The 16,750-nt window shown below is 45.0% G+C and overlaps 2 protein-coding genes across 2 annotated transcripts in view; both read right to left on the bottom strand.

Moving 5' to 3' along the window:
• The window catches only part of ca14 (carbonic anhydrase XIV), a gene marked incomplete at both ends in the record, with an annotated part of 30,434 nt that extends 17,374 nt beyond the window's left edge, over nt 1-13,060 (bottom strand). Inside the window, 7 exons of the mRNA XM_079503818.1 lie at nt 79-205; nt 5,350-5,507; nt 7,954-8,020; nt 9,819-9,914; nt 10,514-10,659; nt 12,306-12,485; nt 12,979-13,060. Of these exons, the coding sequence (XP_079359944.1) occupies nt 79-205; nt 5,350-5,507; nt 7,954-8,020; nt 9,819-9,914; nt 10,514-10,659; nt 12,306-12,485; nt 12,979-13,060 (856 nt within the window). The remainder of the gene's footprint in view (nt 1-78; nt 206-5,349; nt 5,508-7,953; nt 8,021-9,818; nt 9,915-10,513; nt 10,660-12,305; nt 12,486-12,978) is intronic.
• LOC306925145 (scavenger receptor cysteine-rich domain-containing group B protein-like) overlaps nt 1-16,750 on the bottom strand; it is a gene marked incomplete at its 3' end in the record, with an annotated part of 797,673 nt that overhangs the window by 752,966 nt on the left and 27,957 nt on the right. The gene's annotated exons all lie outside the window — the stretch shown is intronic.

Here is a 16,750-nt window from a genome sequence, read left to right as displayed (position 1 = left end):
ATGTACACGTGCATTCAATGAATGAATCAATGAACTTACAACTTAAAAGCAAGCTCTTCAGTGCCTGGGGTTTCTAACCTGGGGTGAATGAGGAGTAGATGATGCGGTGATTGAGCGGTTGGGTGGACCGGTAGTTGTCCTGTAACAGCATCCGGTCCGAGTCCTCCTCGTTACTGGAGTACAGTACTGTCTCCAACCTCAGCAGCTGGAGCGGAATTACAGTACGGACACGCACACAACACAACACATTATTAAATGGACCATACATAAATAATACATATACTTAAAAAGACATTTCATGAATAAATAAACCTAAATGAATAAATGAAGAAGTAGTGAAAATATAGCAGATCTATTTTCAATAGTTTGGGTTCCCGGGAGAGACATCAAATTTATCTTTTGGGCCTCGAGATAAATTTATTGGGATCCACTGCTATGTGCGTGCGTGCGTGCGTGCGTGCGTGCGTGCGTGCGTGCGTGCATGCGTGCGTGCGTGCGTGCGTGCGAGTGTGCGTGCGTGCGTGTGTGTGTACACGAGGTCTGCTTGTTTAAACACTTTCAACCATGGTGTCCCTGTATTTATATGGGTGAACATTTCAAAACATTTCCTCCCCAAACATTCCGTCCGTCCATGGAAATACTTAATGCTCTCAGCTGTCCTTCCTATCAGTAACGTTGCAACAACAGAGTAATATAGTAAGAGAGTAGCGACACTAGCGTTGACTCCCATTGTAACAATGGAATGCGGAAGTGCTCATTCTATCTCAATGGGATAGTTCCAGCCATAGGAGCAATGTTTGGAACTATAGCCCATAGGCACCCGCTTTGTCGCGAGGTCAAAGAGTGTCGCTACTCTCCTACTCTACACTCTGCGTTGCAATAAACCAATAGTAAAGGAGCACAATGATCACATCCAAGATCACAGGACATTTTGTGTGAGTTGTTGTTTCTCATTAAAGGACATCTGTATGTGTATTCTCATATTAGGCAATCCCTAGATTCCCTACAGACGTATGGAGGGCATTATAAACTGTCCTCTTCGGTCTCTGCCATAGAGCTATAATATATCTAGAGAACGGATTGAGAAGTGACAGCCTCGCCCCCCCGCTATTCACTTCTATGGACGCTGCTCAGTGGCGTTTTGAGGCACCCGGAAGAACGACGAAGTCTTCCGTGGTAGTACCCGTCGAGCGTTGATATGATTGGTTGGCTCCTATCGTAGTACCCCTCAAGCTGTTCTTGTGTTCATTCATAAATTTAACCTGGGCCCAGCCGGCCTGCATTACCAGGTTTTGACCAGTAGGGAGACGACTTCAACGTTGCCATGCAGCCATTCTGTGGGCTTGGTCTCTGCTTGTTGAGTTGAATTTAAGCAGCTGTAGCCCTGTGGTCACCTGGCCCTGTGGTCAGCATGACCACAAGGCTACAATTAACAAGACCCGAGTCCTCATTTGTCCCCTTTGTGTTAACCAATTACCATAAAACGTTAATAGATGTAGCATACGTTTTCCATCTGCCTCCTCCTTGGTCGTTTAATGAACATTTACACTTGTCTCACGTCGTTGCTGTCGGGTGGAAACCATGCATGTCCACAACCCATACTTTTCAGGCAATGTAGTAACAATGTAGTTGTTATTTTAGTCACAAGCTCTCGCTAAAATTGTGGCGTAATAACACAGAAAAACACACGTAACCACTTTCAACTGCTGGCCTTCATGTTATTATAGGCCAAGAATTTAAAAAATATCACACCCGTGTGAACTGAGTGGTGCAAGGTCTTATATAGTCTGATCAGCTATGTCAGTGACGTCACACACTAACCATAGTAACCATGCTCACCTGTGCACGGACACTTACACAGGTACACAAACATACAGACATTACACCCTGTACCTGTGCACGTACACGTACACAGGTACACAAACATACAGACAGAGCTGGTTATTGGAGTGGTTTGCACCACTCAAAAATAATTACTTGCAGCGCTTTGTGAGCTTCTATATTGTATATTTTAATTGTTTTTTTATAGGACATAACAGACAAGACATAAACAAACACCAGACTATAATGCAGAATAAAAGTGAGTAGTTAACTAACCGTATACACACCAATTAGGCCTGTATAAAGCAGTCCCACAGCAGAGAGAGTCAAGATGACCCGTGGCAGGACCCCAGATGGACTCCAATGTTGTTAACCCATTCTGGGCGGGATCCCCTTTTGGTGTTTTAAGCATTATGTTTTTGAAAAATCTTAAAAATTGTGGCGCAAATCTTTGAATATTATATTCTTTCAGAGTGAACGTTTCTGGGGGGTCCCTAGAACAACATATTTTTCAGATGAGGGTCCACGGCCAAATACAGATCGTTCTGGGGGTCCTTGACATGCAATAGTTTGAGAATCACTGATAATAGAAACATAGGTTTTTTCAGAAAACTGTCATGATTTAGAAGACATTTTTAGAATCGTTTTCAGGTCTAAATGGGTTAAACTGTCCTGTTTGTTGCGACGGAGCCTAGTCTCCAGATGCATCAGTGATACAAACTCATTAAGCCGTCTATAGTGAAACAATTAAGGAACGATGGGAGTCTTCCACTCTGTTAAAACAATTCTCTTTGCTACAAAGTGTACCAAGCATAGAGACTGTTGGACAGAGTACGGCAGAGCGAGAGATGCTTTGGAACAACTGAACAAGGCAGTTTATAGTGGGGTTCGATCTGAAAACAGTATATACTCTGCTATAACAAACAGAAAATAAAGCAATCTTTGGACAAGACCAAAAAGTGTGACCCAACATGGCCTTTTAGATGTTGTTTTGTGAGTTTGTAGATCGGCTATTTTCTCTACTTTACTCGACATGCGATGAAGTATAAATTACCTATAGTTAACTATAGAGCGTCCTGAGAGAGTCCTAGAGAGTCCTGACGTCACTCACTCGTCCCCTCGATTCCCCTGGTTCACGGAAGTAATTTCTCTATGGAGAATAACATGGGGTGATCTTAATATCGTCTACTATAAGCATTGTGGTCCAAAAATAAACAAGATGTCTCAGCGTTATTGTCGGGGAGGTGTCTCTGTATCGTTTGCGACAGTCAGTCACTCATATATGATACAGTCTGCTTCTAGCGAAAATGTAACTAATTCAGCAGCAGTAACATTAGCGTTTTCTCTCAGTCAGTTGATTCTTCATATCCATATGAGTGAAGCGGCCTGGATGATTTGTTTATTTTTCAAACACAGTTCTTATATGAGGCAATGTAAAATCCCTCTATGGGAATTACAATACAAATAAAAAAGTACATGAACCCATGGATTTGCGCCCTCTACCAATATTGACGTCAGACGTCGGTGCTCTATTCATTTCCATGAAGTTTTATGCCCTGCTGGTATTTAAATTGAACTTTAAATTGAACTTTAACTCAAGGAACTACAATTCCCAGCGGGACCAGTGGGAGCCACTGGGGTTTCCCAGGAGGAAGTCACAGGGGAACAAGACATTTGAGATGACCTGCACGGCCTTGAGGTTCTAAGTGGTACTAACAAAGATGGAAAACTGTGGCCTGCACTATAGCAGAATCACTGATGTCTTCATCCATGTGCAATCGACAGAAATAGAAGAAATGTTGCTTTATAGTGTCATTAATATTATTTTCTACTCTACATATTCAGAGATAACTCAGAAATATGTACCATGGTTCCCTCTTCTCGTGGGAATCTCTAGATTCTCTAGTTGGCCAACCACCTCTTTTTGATCTACCGGTCGTACAGGATCTAAAGACGGATTTGTACGACTACCGTGTGCGAGCTCATGTACGCTTGTGAGAGTCCCATTTGCCTGAGCGAGCGGTCACATCCATGTGGTTCTATTACCATTACACTGCGTTCAAACTATATAGCAGTGCTAAAGCGACAGGCTATACTTTTCGATGGAAGATGAACGTGAAAAAAATGTGTTACAAACTGACACTCAACACTCGCTGCGATTGAACTTCTCTCAGCGATTCTTTCTTTCAATGACGCAGTGAATCGACAATCAATCAAATCAATCAAATGATTATGTTTTGGGATGTTGTTGTTCCGACCTCCCGTTAGTCCGACACATTACTAACACTATCCCAAATCCTAACATCAGTCTTAACCGGCCACGTCCAGTAGGTCCCCTAACCTCATAGCAGTCTTAACCGGCCACGTCCAGTAGGTCCCCTAACCTCATAGCAGTGTTAACCGGCCACGTCCAGTAGGTCCCCTAACCTCATAGCAGTCTTAACCGGCCACGTCCAGTAGGTCCCCTAACCTCATAGCAGTCTTAACCGGCCACGTCCAGTAGGTACCCTAACCTCATAGCAGTCTTAACCGGCCACGTCCAGTAGGTCCCCTAACCTCATAGCAGTCTTAACCGGCCACGTCCAGTAGGTCCCCTAACCTCATAGCAGTCTTAACCGGCCACGTCCAGTAGGTCCCCTAACCTCATAGCAGTCTTAACAGGTTGAATGCCTACAATGTGCGGCCGTCTTTCAGACTAGACACATTAAAGTTGCCTTTGAACAGCCAGTGAGCTTGTCATGAAAATCCACTTTAAAACGGTGTAATCGCTTGTTGTAGTGTTGAAAAATATTCCAAAGTGCCGACCACAACAACAGACCGGACGGGGCAGCCGTGCGCTGCTAGGCAGAATCCGGTGGTCTTAACGCACCCCTCACCAACCTTAATCCGGTCGTTTTAACGCACCCCTCACCAACCTTAATCCGGTCGTTTTAACGCACCCCTCACCAACCTTAATCCGGTCGTTTTAACGCACCCCTCACCAACCTTAATCCGGTCGTTTTAACGCACCCCTCACCAACCTTAATCCGGTCGTTTTAACGCACCCCTCACCAACCTTAATCCGGTCGTCTTAACGCACCCCTCACCAACCTTAATCCGGTCGTTTTAACGCACCCCTCACCAACCTTAATCCGGTCGTCTTAACGCACCCCTCACCAACCTTAATCCAGTCGGACCAATGCTATATCTAACCAAAGTATGCCTCCCACTTAAAATTGATTAAAAATGTGGATTAAACAATGAAAACATAACTCAGGCAACTCGCGAATCGCAGGGAAAGTGTTCCACAATTAATTAACTCGAGCAACTCATGAATAGAAGTCAAAGTGTTTTAACCAGCCACGTAGTTCGTCTTAACTGGCCACGTAAGTCCCCTAACCTCATTACAGTCTTAACCAGCCACGTAGGTCGGAACTAACGGGATGTCGGACCTATGGGCAGTCCCCGTTCGGGGTCTGTGTCCGTATCAGGTGCGAATTTCGAGCGTGAAAACAAGTACACACAATGACACAAAGCCTATATCCCTACCTGAGCGGGTGATATTCGAACCACGTGGTGGAACAGCGTCCACAGTACGGTCTGGTGGCAGGGCGGGGTGGTCAGAGAGCCGTTGTATCTGTAGTAGCGAGTCAGGTCAGCGGGAAGCAGAGACTGCACGTCAAACGCTGGGATGGACACCTTCTGACCTGACCGTAGAATGATTACAATCAAGAGGGTTTGTTAAAATACTGCATTTCATGCTAAAACGTACAGGAAATACAGACACACACACATACGCATGCATGCGCACGCGCGTGCACACACACACACACACACACACACACGCACACGTACACGCACACGCACACACGCACACACACACACACACACACACACACACACGCACACGCACACGCACACGCACACACACACGCACACGGCATACACACAAAGCCAAAGGAACAGTTGCAGCAAATAACGTTTGTGTTGGCAGAAAAAAAAGCAAATGTTCAGAAATGTTCATAAGTGGGGGTTGATGAACGTTTACTGTAGCAACTCCATGAAAACTGGCTCCGCACACACGTGCACAATCAATGTACTGTATTGCTGCAAGCTTTTCTTCCAGCAGATGAGCGGTGGCTTTTTTACAATTTTGACTGCAGCAGCTCCATAAAATGCACAGTAGAAGAAGTATACATTTGTATACAGCAGTGGTTTTCAACCCTGTTCATATCAAGGCCCATTATTGTTTCGGCATTTGAGCCACGGAACCACCGTTTGATGACATTTAGCCTCTCAGACCCAAAAACTAAAGAATATTTTGTTATCGTTGGATATGATTTTGCCCACAATTCCATGCTGTATTGATGTTAGTACCATATGAGAGATAACAGGCAAAAATAACAATTATTTTACATTCTCTAATGTAGACTTCTTGTATAAAGTTTAACAATAATGTAACTCTTTAAGGGTCTCAAGAGTTAAAGATCTAATAAGGGTCCATTTGGTTACCAACTTTCCATCCTTTACAGTAGCGGGGGACCACCTGGAACCCCCTCAAGGACCACTGGTGGTCCCCGGACCACTGGTTGAAAACCACTGGCCTACAGAATATTTACATTTGTTCCATATGCGTATATAGATCTTGTTTACAGTGTCTTACTCTTACATTGTTTAGTAATAGATCTTGTTTACAGTGTCTTACATTGTTTAGTAATAGATCTTGTTTACAGTGTCTTACATTGTTTAGTAATGCAGTGCATATACTAGTATTACATTTACTACACCGTAAAGCACTTGTTCTGCTTAGTTGCGAGCGGCATCACGCACCGCGTGAGCTTGTAGAATTAATGTGCGACAGTGCGAGTTTAATTCTTAAGAATGTTACTGTATCGTTTAGACTTTAGACACATGCTATATAGGCTCATTGTTTACCTGGCAAACAAGCTTCTGTGAGGCACTAATCATTGTTCTTTCAGAACTCTACTCATGGGACTTTGTATACCTTGTTGTTTATCGACCAGAGCTCGTGCTTTCCCTGCTCATTCCGACGCACTTGTAAGTTGTAAGTTGGGCATCTGCTATTAGGATGCCTAAATTGTACATTGTAATAATGTTGTTGAGAACTTCATGAGAACTTTGTTTCTCCTGCAAAATGTTGGAGAGAACTTTGTGGCCAGTGAAATGTGACGGGGTCATTATGGAGGGTCAATTTACAGCTCCCAGTTCAACCAGTTTCAAATGGAAACAGGAAATAAATAACCAATTATTCATTGTATTTCACTCATGTTAGACTCAAATGGCCTTTTTAAATATCTTTTAGTTTCTTTAACTGGAATAAAACCAGATTCCAGAGAATGTTTATGACATTAATATTGATTTATTTTTGGTTTTTTTGTGATGGGAACTGACGTCACAGGCTGGTATACCGACTGTACACCAGCGGTTCTCAAAGTGGGGTCCATTTGGTTGCATTTTTACATTCTTAGAATTACAAACTATCACTAATTTAGGTCTGTAAGTAAAATCCCAGTGGCCCAAACCGCACTAAATGCAACTCCTTCGCTACAAAACAGTTTTAAGGACATGTCACACCAATGCAACTCCTTGCAACAAAACAGTTTTAAGGACATGTCACACCAGTGCAACTCCTTGCAACAAAACAGTTTTAAGGACATGTCACACCAGTGCAACTCCTTCACAACAAAACAGTTTTAAGGACATGTCACACCAGTGCAACTCCTTCGCTACAAAACAGTTTTAAGGACATGTCACACCAGTGCAACTCCTTGCAACAAAACAGTTTTAAGGACATGTCACACCAATGCAACTCCTTCGCAAAACCAAACAGTTTAAGGACATGTCACACCAATGCAACTCCTTCGCAAAACCAAACAGTTTAAGGACATGACACACCAGTGCAACTCCTTCGCAACAAAACAGTTTAAGGACATGTCACACGAATGCAACTCCTTCCAACTGCCATTGGGGATAATGGTTTCACAACTACATGCAACTACTCGCAACCGTCCGTTTGCAAGGAGTTGCATTGAGAATCATTGGTGCTGTTTGGGCCTAAACCCAGTGTTCACTCTGAACAGGGTGCAAATGGAACCTTGCGGTGCGGTGTGTGTGTGTGTGTGTGATCCGTACCTGCGTGTCGGACACGCCCCAGGTAGTTGAAGATGTTGTTGAAGGCCTCGTTGGTCTCCTCTCCTGTCTGTAAACATACGAAGAAACATCTCCCAACGCACTGGTCTATACACTAGTAAAATGACAATTTAAAGTGCTGTTTTTGTTAAAGTAAGTGTTAAATTGGTCTGTATTCTGATAGCAATCATTGCTATCGAGTGTTTGTAACACGGGTCTCTGCGTCTCTCCAGCCCTAAAGACAAAATACATTGTCAGGTTGGAATACCAGTTCTATCCAATCTGAGAACTGCACAAAGATTATTTTAAGATTAAATTGCATTGGATTCTAATTCCAATTTGGAAGTCTTGGAATTTGGGAGTCTCTTTTTTGCAGAGCCTGGGTCTTGATGGGACGCTTGTTTTACAGCGCCGGCTACTACTAGGGCGGGGTTATATAACCTCACAGAAACTATGCCTAAACCTAGCCTTAACCCTAACCTGTAAAACAAGCGCCCCCTCAGCGACCACGTCAGTGTGTCTCTCACCTCTATCAGAACTCCCAGTCAGTGTGTCTCTCACCTCTATCAGAACTCTTCAGTCAGTGTGTCTCTCACCTCTATCAGAACTTCCAGTCAGTGTGTCTCTCACCTCTATCAGAACTTCCAGTCAGTGTGTCTCTTACCTCTATCAGAACTCCCAGTCAGTGTGTCTCTCACCTCTATCAGAACTTCCAGTCAGTGTGTCTCTCACCTCTATCAGAACTCCCAGTCAGTGTGTCTCTCACCTCTATCAGAACTCCCAGTCAGTGTGTCTCTCACCTCTATCAGAACTTCCAGTCAGTGTGTCTCTCCCCTCTATCAGAACTCTTCAGTCAGTGTGTCTCTCACCTCTATCAGAACTCCCAGTCAGTGTGTCTCTCACCTCTATCAGAACTCTTCAGTCAGTGTGTCTCTCACCTCTATCAGAACTCTTCAGTCAGTGTGTCTCTCACCTCTATCAGAACTCTTCAGTCAGTGTGTCTCTCACCTCTATCAGAACTCCCAGTCAGTGTGTCTCTCACCTCTATCAGAACTTCCAGTCAGTGTGTCTCTCACCTCTATCAGAACTCTTCAGTCAGTGTGTCTCTCACCTCTATCAGAACTCTTCAGTCAGTGTGTCTCTCACCTCTATCAGAACTCTTCAGTCAGTGTGTCTCTCACCTCTATCAGAACTCCCAGTCAGTGTGTCTCTCACCTCTATCAGAACTCTTCAGTCAGTGTGTCTCTCACCTCTATCAGAACTCCCAGTCAGTGTGTCTCTCACCTCTATCAGAACTCCCAGTCAGTGTGTCTCTCACCTCTATCAGAACTCCCAGTCAGTGTGTCTCTCACCTCTATCAGAACTCTTCAGTCAGTGTCTCTCTCGCCTCTATCAGAATTCTTCAGTCAGTGTGTCTCTCACCTCTATCAGAACTCCCAGTCAGTGTGTCTCTCACCTCTATCAGAACTCCCAGTCAGTGTGTCTCTCACCTCTATCAGAACCTCCAGTCAGTGTGTCTCTCACCTCTATCAGAACTCCCAGTCAGTGTGTCTCTCACCTCTATCAGAACTCCCAGTCAGTGTGTCTCTCACCTCTATCAGAACTCTTCAGTCAGTGTGTCTCTCACCTCTATCAGAACTCTTCAGTCAGTGTGTCTCTCACCTCTATCAGAACTCCCAGTCAGTGTGTCTCTCACCTCTATCAGAACTCCCAGTCAGTGTGTCTCTCACCTCTATCAGAACTCCCAGTCAGTGTGTCTCTCACCTCTATCAGAACTCTTCAGTCAGTGTGTCTCTCGCCTCTATCAGAACTCCCAGTCAGTGTGTCTCTCGCCTCTATCAGAACTCTTCAGTCAGTGTGTCTCTCACCTCTATCAGAACTCCCAGGACAGCCAGGCCGTGGGTCTGGGTCATGGCTTCTGAGATGTTGGAGAACTTATCGGAGTTGTAGTGAACCACGTGGAGCTGACAGACAGACAGACAGACAGACAGACAGACAGACAGACAGACAGACAGACAGACAGACAGACAGACAGACAGACAGACAGACAGACAGACAGAATTGTGGTGAATCAAATGAAGCCTATACAGTCAGAAAGTTAATAATAGCTGAGTCAGAGGTCAGTCTGTATTAGCTGGCGTCAGGTGACAGATGGAGAGAGCAAGTATCCTCTCTCTCTCTCTCTCTCTCTCTCTCTCCCTCTCTCTCTCTCTCTCTCTCTCTTTAGTCTTTCTTTTTCCATCCTTCCTTCTCTCGTTGGGAGACAGATGGGAGGAGTTGCAGGGTGCTGCCAACCACAACTTCACGTGTGTTATGTGTATGCGTGCGTGTGTGCAGCGTGGATGTATGTGCATGCAGGTGTGTGTTATTGTGTGCACGTGTGTGTGTGTGTGGGGGGGCAGAGAGAGAGAGATGTAATGTTGTTTCATTAGATGCTTTTAGCAAACCTTGTGTAGTTGTCTAGTCCTCATTAGGATCGAAATAATAATAATAATAACGCACATACGCACGCACAAATGCACACGCACATGCACATGCACACACACACGCGCGCGGCCGGTACCTCTGCGTCGGCGCTGTGTCCATCCTTGGTGTGTTCGCTGCCTCCATGGCTGGGTCCTCCGCTGCCCCAGTGCAGGTGCATCTGGACGGCTGTGAAGAGCCAGGGCAGACCCCCGAGACCCATCCAGTCTGGAAGCTTAACCACCACTATACACACACACACACACACACACACACACACACACACACACACACACACACACACACACACACACACACACACAGCTGTGAAGAGCCAGGGCAGACCCCCGAGCCCCATCCAGTCTGGAAGCCTAACCACCACTACACACACAGCATGCACACCACACTGTCTTACTTTATCATACAGTATATCAATACTTTTTTTTCCCACTAAATTCTCTTTATTGATAATGGAATGTTTGTATTAGGGACAAGATGACGTAAATGTTCCCTTCATTGTCGGTATTAAAACAAACATTGAACTAAAAACAAACATTAAACCTAGGAGGGGCTAGCCCCCCTCAAAGTATTATATATATTGTGGATCATGGTAAATTCCTGCCTGTGTGTGCCTTTAACCTGTTAGATGGGCGGGTTCACCATGGGGGGGGTGTGTGTGTCACAAGGTGCTGCCACACTATCTAAAGAGCCGCGCACGTTCTCGGCTGTGCGCAGCTTATTTTCCGAGTTTTTAGACAGCATGGTGGATGGAAATTAAGCTCCACCTCCGCGGAAGACTTGCGCGACGGCCAGATTCCCGGAAACGCTCTCCTCCGCGCAAGTCTTCCGCGGAGGTGGAGCTTAATTTCCATCCACCAGCTGTCTAAAAACTCGGAAAATAAGCTGCGCACAGCTTAAGACGTGCGCGGCTGTCGACCGTTTTGCGCTTAGGTGTGGAAACAGTGTAAGTGACATAGGGAACACAGGTGCAACAAGCCAGGTTGATGGTTTGGAAGGTACAGTTGGGTGCCACCGATATTGTCCCTTATCATTTGACCCATTTAGGCCTGACCTCAAAATTTTAAAAAATCCTTCTAAATCCTTCTGAAATAAATATTTTCACGATTTTTCAAAAATAGCAGACCTACAAGCTCGTAGCGCGCCACTCGGTGGCGCGCTATGAGCTTGTAGATCTGCTATTTTTCAATAGCTAAATTATAACAATGTTTAAAACACCAAAAGGGGTTCCCGCCCAAAATGGGTTAACTGTCCTTTTGCGCAGATCACGCAAACCTCAGCAAAAAGAAAAGGACAATATTGATGGCCTCCAACTGTATGGGCACAGGCTAGAGATCACACGGTTTTTACCGTCTCATTTTATTTTGCATAAAGAAAACTGCTGACTGCTGTAATACCTAATGTGTTGGATAAATGGGAACCTCGCCCTACAGCAGTCAATGCCTGGACATTATAATTTGAACGCGTCAAAAACGGTTTCTATATACATGCATGTGCCCAGCCGAGTGGCAAAGTTTGTTTGAGCTTGCCACTACAACCATTAAGAACCTAGGGGGGTTCACGATTCTTAATCCATTCATCCAAAAAACCCTGGTTTGACACATTACATGCTTCTTAAAGCATAATTAAAATTAGATTTGTTTTTTGCCTTAGGGGCCTATAGGTACTCCAACTCCAACTTTCAAACCCTGAATTTAACATGATCCACAATTTATATAATACTCTATTTGGATGTTATTTGGATGAACCTAAGGATCATAAAAAACCTTGAATCTTTTACTTTTGCAATTCCTTTTGGGTCACACCCCTTTTTAGCTTAGATGTACTGGCGTATATGACGCTGCGTGGAGTCGGCTGCCGTATCATTTAGTTACCTGAGTGTCCGTTGTTGTAGAGTTCAAAGGGCATGTTGCCGTGGTGACTGTATCCCAGCGGGGTCACAGGCGTCAAACTAGGGTCGTGTTTGGCCTGGGCCGTCAGCACGTCAACGGGAGACTGGGACACGCCTCCGCAGATGGGGAAATGCTCCGCCCACTCCGACTGTCCAATCGCACCTTAGAGAAACAGATATATAATGTTTCTACTTTTTTTTACTTAGTTTAAATTTAAAACATCATCCTGGGTAATTGTAACGTCTTCTTTGGCGTTTGTGTGCCCCTCATACAGATTTACAGATTGCTTGATACAATTTTTCGATATTTTATATTCATTTTTAATCGGACACTCCCCGCCCCCTGTAAGCCCAGTGAACTTCAAACTCCATTGTCAAACTCCAAAACTCCATTGATTTATACTCAAACTCCAAAGATTTATATTGCCCTTCTAATGTGTGATAACCTGACTCCGCCAGATGGGGCAGCAAAGAGTACACAGGAGGGGGGAACCTGTGTACTCTCTGCTGCCCCATCTGGCGGAGTCAGGTTAAATGTGTGAGGCAGTGATCAGCACTGTACAGTATACGACTGGGCGAGGTACAGTCTCGTGTGGATCAATCGAAGCTCTGAAAATTATCAAGCGATAATAATCCGCATATGGATTTGTTTTTACGTCCGGATACCCCGTCCAGGATAGGCTTCAGACGCACCTCTTCAGGAGACTTGGCGTTGTTAGGAACCCGTTGCGACCACATGCAGGGACGTGCAGAGAGTGTTAGAGGGACAGGGGCTGAAATCCCGTTAAGAGGGCACTTTTGGACAACAATAGCGAAAATAGCAGATCTACAAACATTAAACCTGTATATATGGAGGGGCTAGCGCCTCAAAAATAAAGGGAAGACTGGCGGACATTGGTCCGCCAGTCTGCGAGCGACAAATGGGTCCCGACCCACTTTGTGAACCAGTGCTATAGAATTCGGAGATTGTGTAATAGTTGTCTGGCTAGTTGTCTGCAGGCTACGCAGCGGGACTATGGCGAGGTCTAACACAGTGGTTCCCAAACCGTTTCATGTCAAGGACCCCCAAATTGACACTCATTAGCCCGCAGACCCCCATTATACGCCAGGGACCCCCATAAGAGAAGATTTGTACGTCTCTAGCAGTGACTCTCAACCATTTTAATTTCAAGGACCCCCAGTTTGACATGCATATTAGTCTACCTACCCCCATTTAATGGCATTTCTATCTCTGGGACCCCAATTTATATTGTAAAATCAATGTTAATTTAACTCAGAGAGTGTACAAATGGAACCAAATGGACCCGTTAGGGTCCATTTGGTTCCAAACTATCATTTAGTTGGGGTCCCCCCTGGAACTCCCTCAGGGACCCCTGGGGGTCCCCGGACCCCACTTTGAGAACCACTGGTCTAACATGCAGAACTCAGAGCGGAGCCGCAGCGAGTGAAAAACCGTCTCGTCCTCAGAGAACTTTGTTTGCGTCGCCGAGCCTAAAACAGGTCAACTTAGTTTGAGAGTATATAATGCTGCCAGCTTAGTTGAGAGTATATAATGCTGCCAGCTTAGTTGAGAGTATATAATGCTGCCAGCTTAGTTGAGAGTATATAATGCTGCCAGCTTAGTTGAGAGTGTACAACAGGGGTGAGAGTATATAATGCTGCCAGCTTAGTTGAGAGTATATAATGCTGCCAGCTTAGTTGAGAGTATATAATGCTGCCAGCTTAGTTGAGAGTGTACAACAGGGGTGAGAGTATATAATGCTGCCAGCTTAGTTGAGAGTGTACAACAGGGGTGAGAGTATATAATGCTGCCAGCTTAGTTGAGAGTGTACAACAGGGGTGAGAGTATATAATGCTGCCAGCTTAGTTGAGAGTGTACAACATGCACCCTGACGGGTACCTCTGGTTACACCTTAAAGAGTTAAATTAACACAGCAATGTACTGTGTAGTGAGAGAGAGAGAGACATGAGATCACCTCACATGCCTCAATGAAACACACACAGAGAGAGAGAGAGATGAAGAGAGACGGAGAAAGAGGCAGACAGAGAGAGAGACACTGTACTGTAGCAGTGAGAGAGAGAGAGAGAGAGAGAGAGAGAGAGAGAGAGAGAGAGAGAGAGAGACACTGTACTGTAGCAGTGAGAGAGAGAGAGAGAGAGAGAGAGAGAGAGAGAGAGAGAGACACTGTACTGTAGCAGTGAGAGAGAGAGAGAGAGAGAGAGAGAGAGAGAGAGAGAGAGAGAGAGAGAGAGAGACACTGTACTGTAGCAGTGAGAGAGAGAGAGAGAGAGAGAGAGAGAGAGAGAGAGAGAGACACTGTACTGTAGCAGTGACAAGCCAATCACACAGGCCACCGGCTCTCAGTCATCCAGAATTAAGTCTCTGTTGTGATCAGAGTCCGACGGAAGCAATGTCTTCTTCTTCCTCCTCCTCCTCTTTCTACGTCCGAGCATAGACATGGTAACGCCCCGCCTGCCTCTGATTGGCCTACCGACACTGCCGCTCTTGCCTGTCCTCCGAGATGCAAGGCTACTCCGTGGTGGGAAATACAAGAGAATGGCAACACGTGACAGTAATTTGTAACTTAGATTTTTGTAGAAGAGGCAAACTAATATTGTTTGTGCCGATTGAACACGTAGGCCTATGTACTATGATTTGATTTGGCTGTGTTCTAAATTAAAGTGTTAGTGTTGATTATCGTGTATTAATCTAAACTAACACTAAACTAATACTATTATACTAATAAAGATCAAGGGAAAATAGTCTAGTCTTCCACGACCCAGATCTTGTTGAGGATCGAGGTGGTGCAGCAGAAGCTCAGTGGTTGCCTCGGGGTCAGCTTTCAGGATATCAGGGGGTGATGTCGATCATGTCGTCAACATGCTTTTCCAGCCTTATTTGTTACTTCATCCTTTCGAGATCCTCCCCACAGTTGACCTTCAGGGTTTGGGGTTGGCACCACCATGCTGATCTCCGGTGTTATTTCTAGAGGGAGGTAGTCTGTGCAGGAGCTGTTGGGAGTTGGTCCTTCCAGCGGTGCAGCGGTTGGGTTTCCAGCGCCATGTGGCCCCATGGTGGGATATTCCCTCTTTGTTTTTTCACTGGTCGGCTGATACTCCTAATAGTTCCCCGCCAGTTGTGTTGTGATCCTGTAAAAAGACCTTTTCATATTCCACTGCTCCTTCTGTCTCACACGCGGTGCTCAAACAATGGGTCGGGACCCTTTGATGGCTCGCGGCTCACAAGTAATGTAAAGAAATATTTTACCGGTAATAATTCTATGAATAAAAAAAATGAATTAAAAGATATTAGGAGTGAAAATAGGCGATCTACAAGCTCACACCGATACTAGCTCATTATTAGCTCACTAGCGTAGATCTGCTAGTTTGGGTCCCGGGGAGACCATCACATTTCTGTTTTGCGTCTGAGGAACCACTGTGTTAGATTGTCTCTTATTCTTTGTCTCTTATTCCTTGCCTATTCCTTCCCTTTTGCACTTGTTCTTGAGGTCCCTTCTTTCCTCTACGTCTTGCCAGAGCAAATTATAACAACAAGAAGAAGGGCAAAAAAGAGTGCCGAAGTCCTGACGTCACTCGCTCATCCCCTGGTTCACGGAAGTAATTTCTCTATGGCGAATAACATGGGCTCATCTTAAAATCGTCTCATATAAGCATTGTGGTCCAAAAATAAACAAGCTGTCTCGGCGATATTGTCAGGGAGGTGTCTCTGTATCGTTTACGACAGTCAGTCACTCAAAGGCTGTTTCTAGCGAAAACCGAGTAGTAGTAACACTGGCGTTTTTTCTGTCAGTTGATCCTTCATATCCATATGAGTGAAACGGTCGGGATGACATGTTTATTTTTCAAACACAGTTCTTATATGAGGCGCTCTAAAATCCCCCTATATGAGGATTACAATGCAAATAAAAAGTACATGAACCCGTGGACTTGCGCCCTCTACCGATAGTGACATCAGACTTCAGTGCTCTATTGAACTGCACAATAGGTTAAGTAAAAATACAAAATATAGGCCTATGGCTTAACTGGTTAATGGAATGCGCCCCCCACCCCTTCCCCCCCTTCTTCTTCTTTTGTTCTTTACGACCCAAACCCTGCATTAATGGACTAATGGTGTTTGCTCTCATGTGAACCAACTCAGACACGTCTTCCTATGGTCTGACTATCTCCTCCAGTTCAATAGACATCTTGTTTAAACCATTAAGACCGGAGTCCCATTCTACAAATTCCAATACCTTTTCTTGTCAAGGACCCCCAAAATGATATGTATTAGTCCATATACCTGGGGGGTTAAGAGCAGCCCAGCTGACACGTGCACATGCCGATGCGTTGTGAGCGTGGTGGTAGACCTGGGATTTTCAAAAAGTCTGTATTATGTTTAAAGGGGTGAAGGGCTGTGGGCTTGTTTTC

This window comes from Electrona antarctica (assembly GCF_951216825.1).
Source record: "Electrona antarctica genome assembly, chromosome: 6".
NCBI lineage: Eukaryota > Metazoa > Chordata > Actinopteri > Myctophiformes > Myctophidae > Electrona > Electrona antarctica.
Note: the sequence above shows the minus strand (reverse complement) of the source record. Positions and strands in the feature narration are given on the sequence as shown.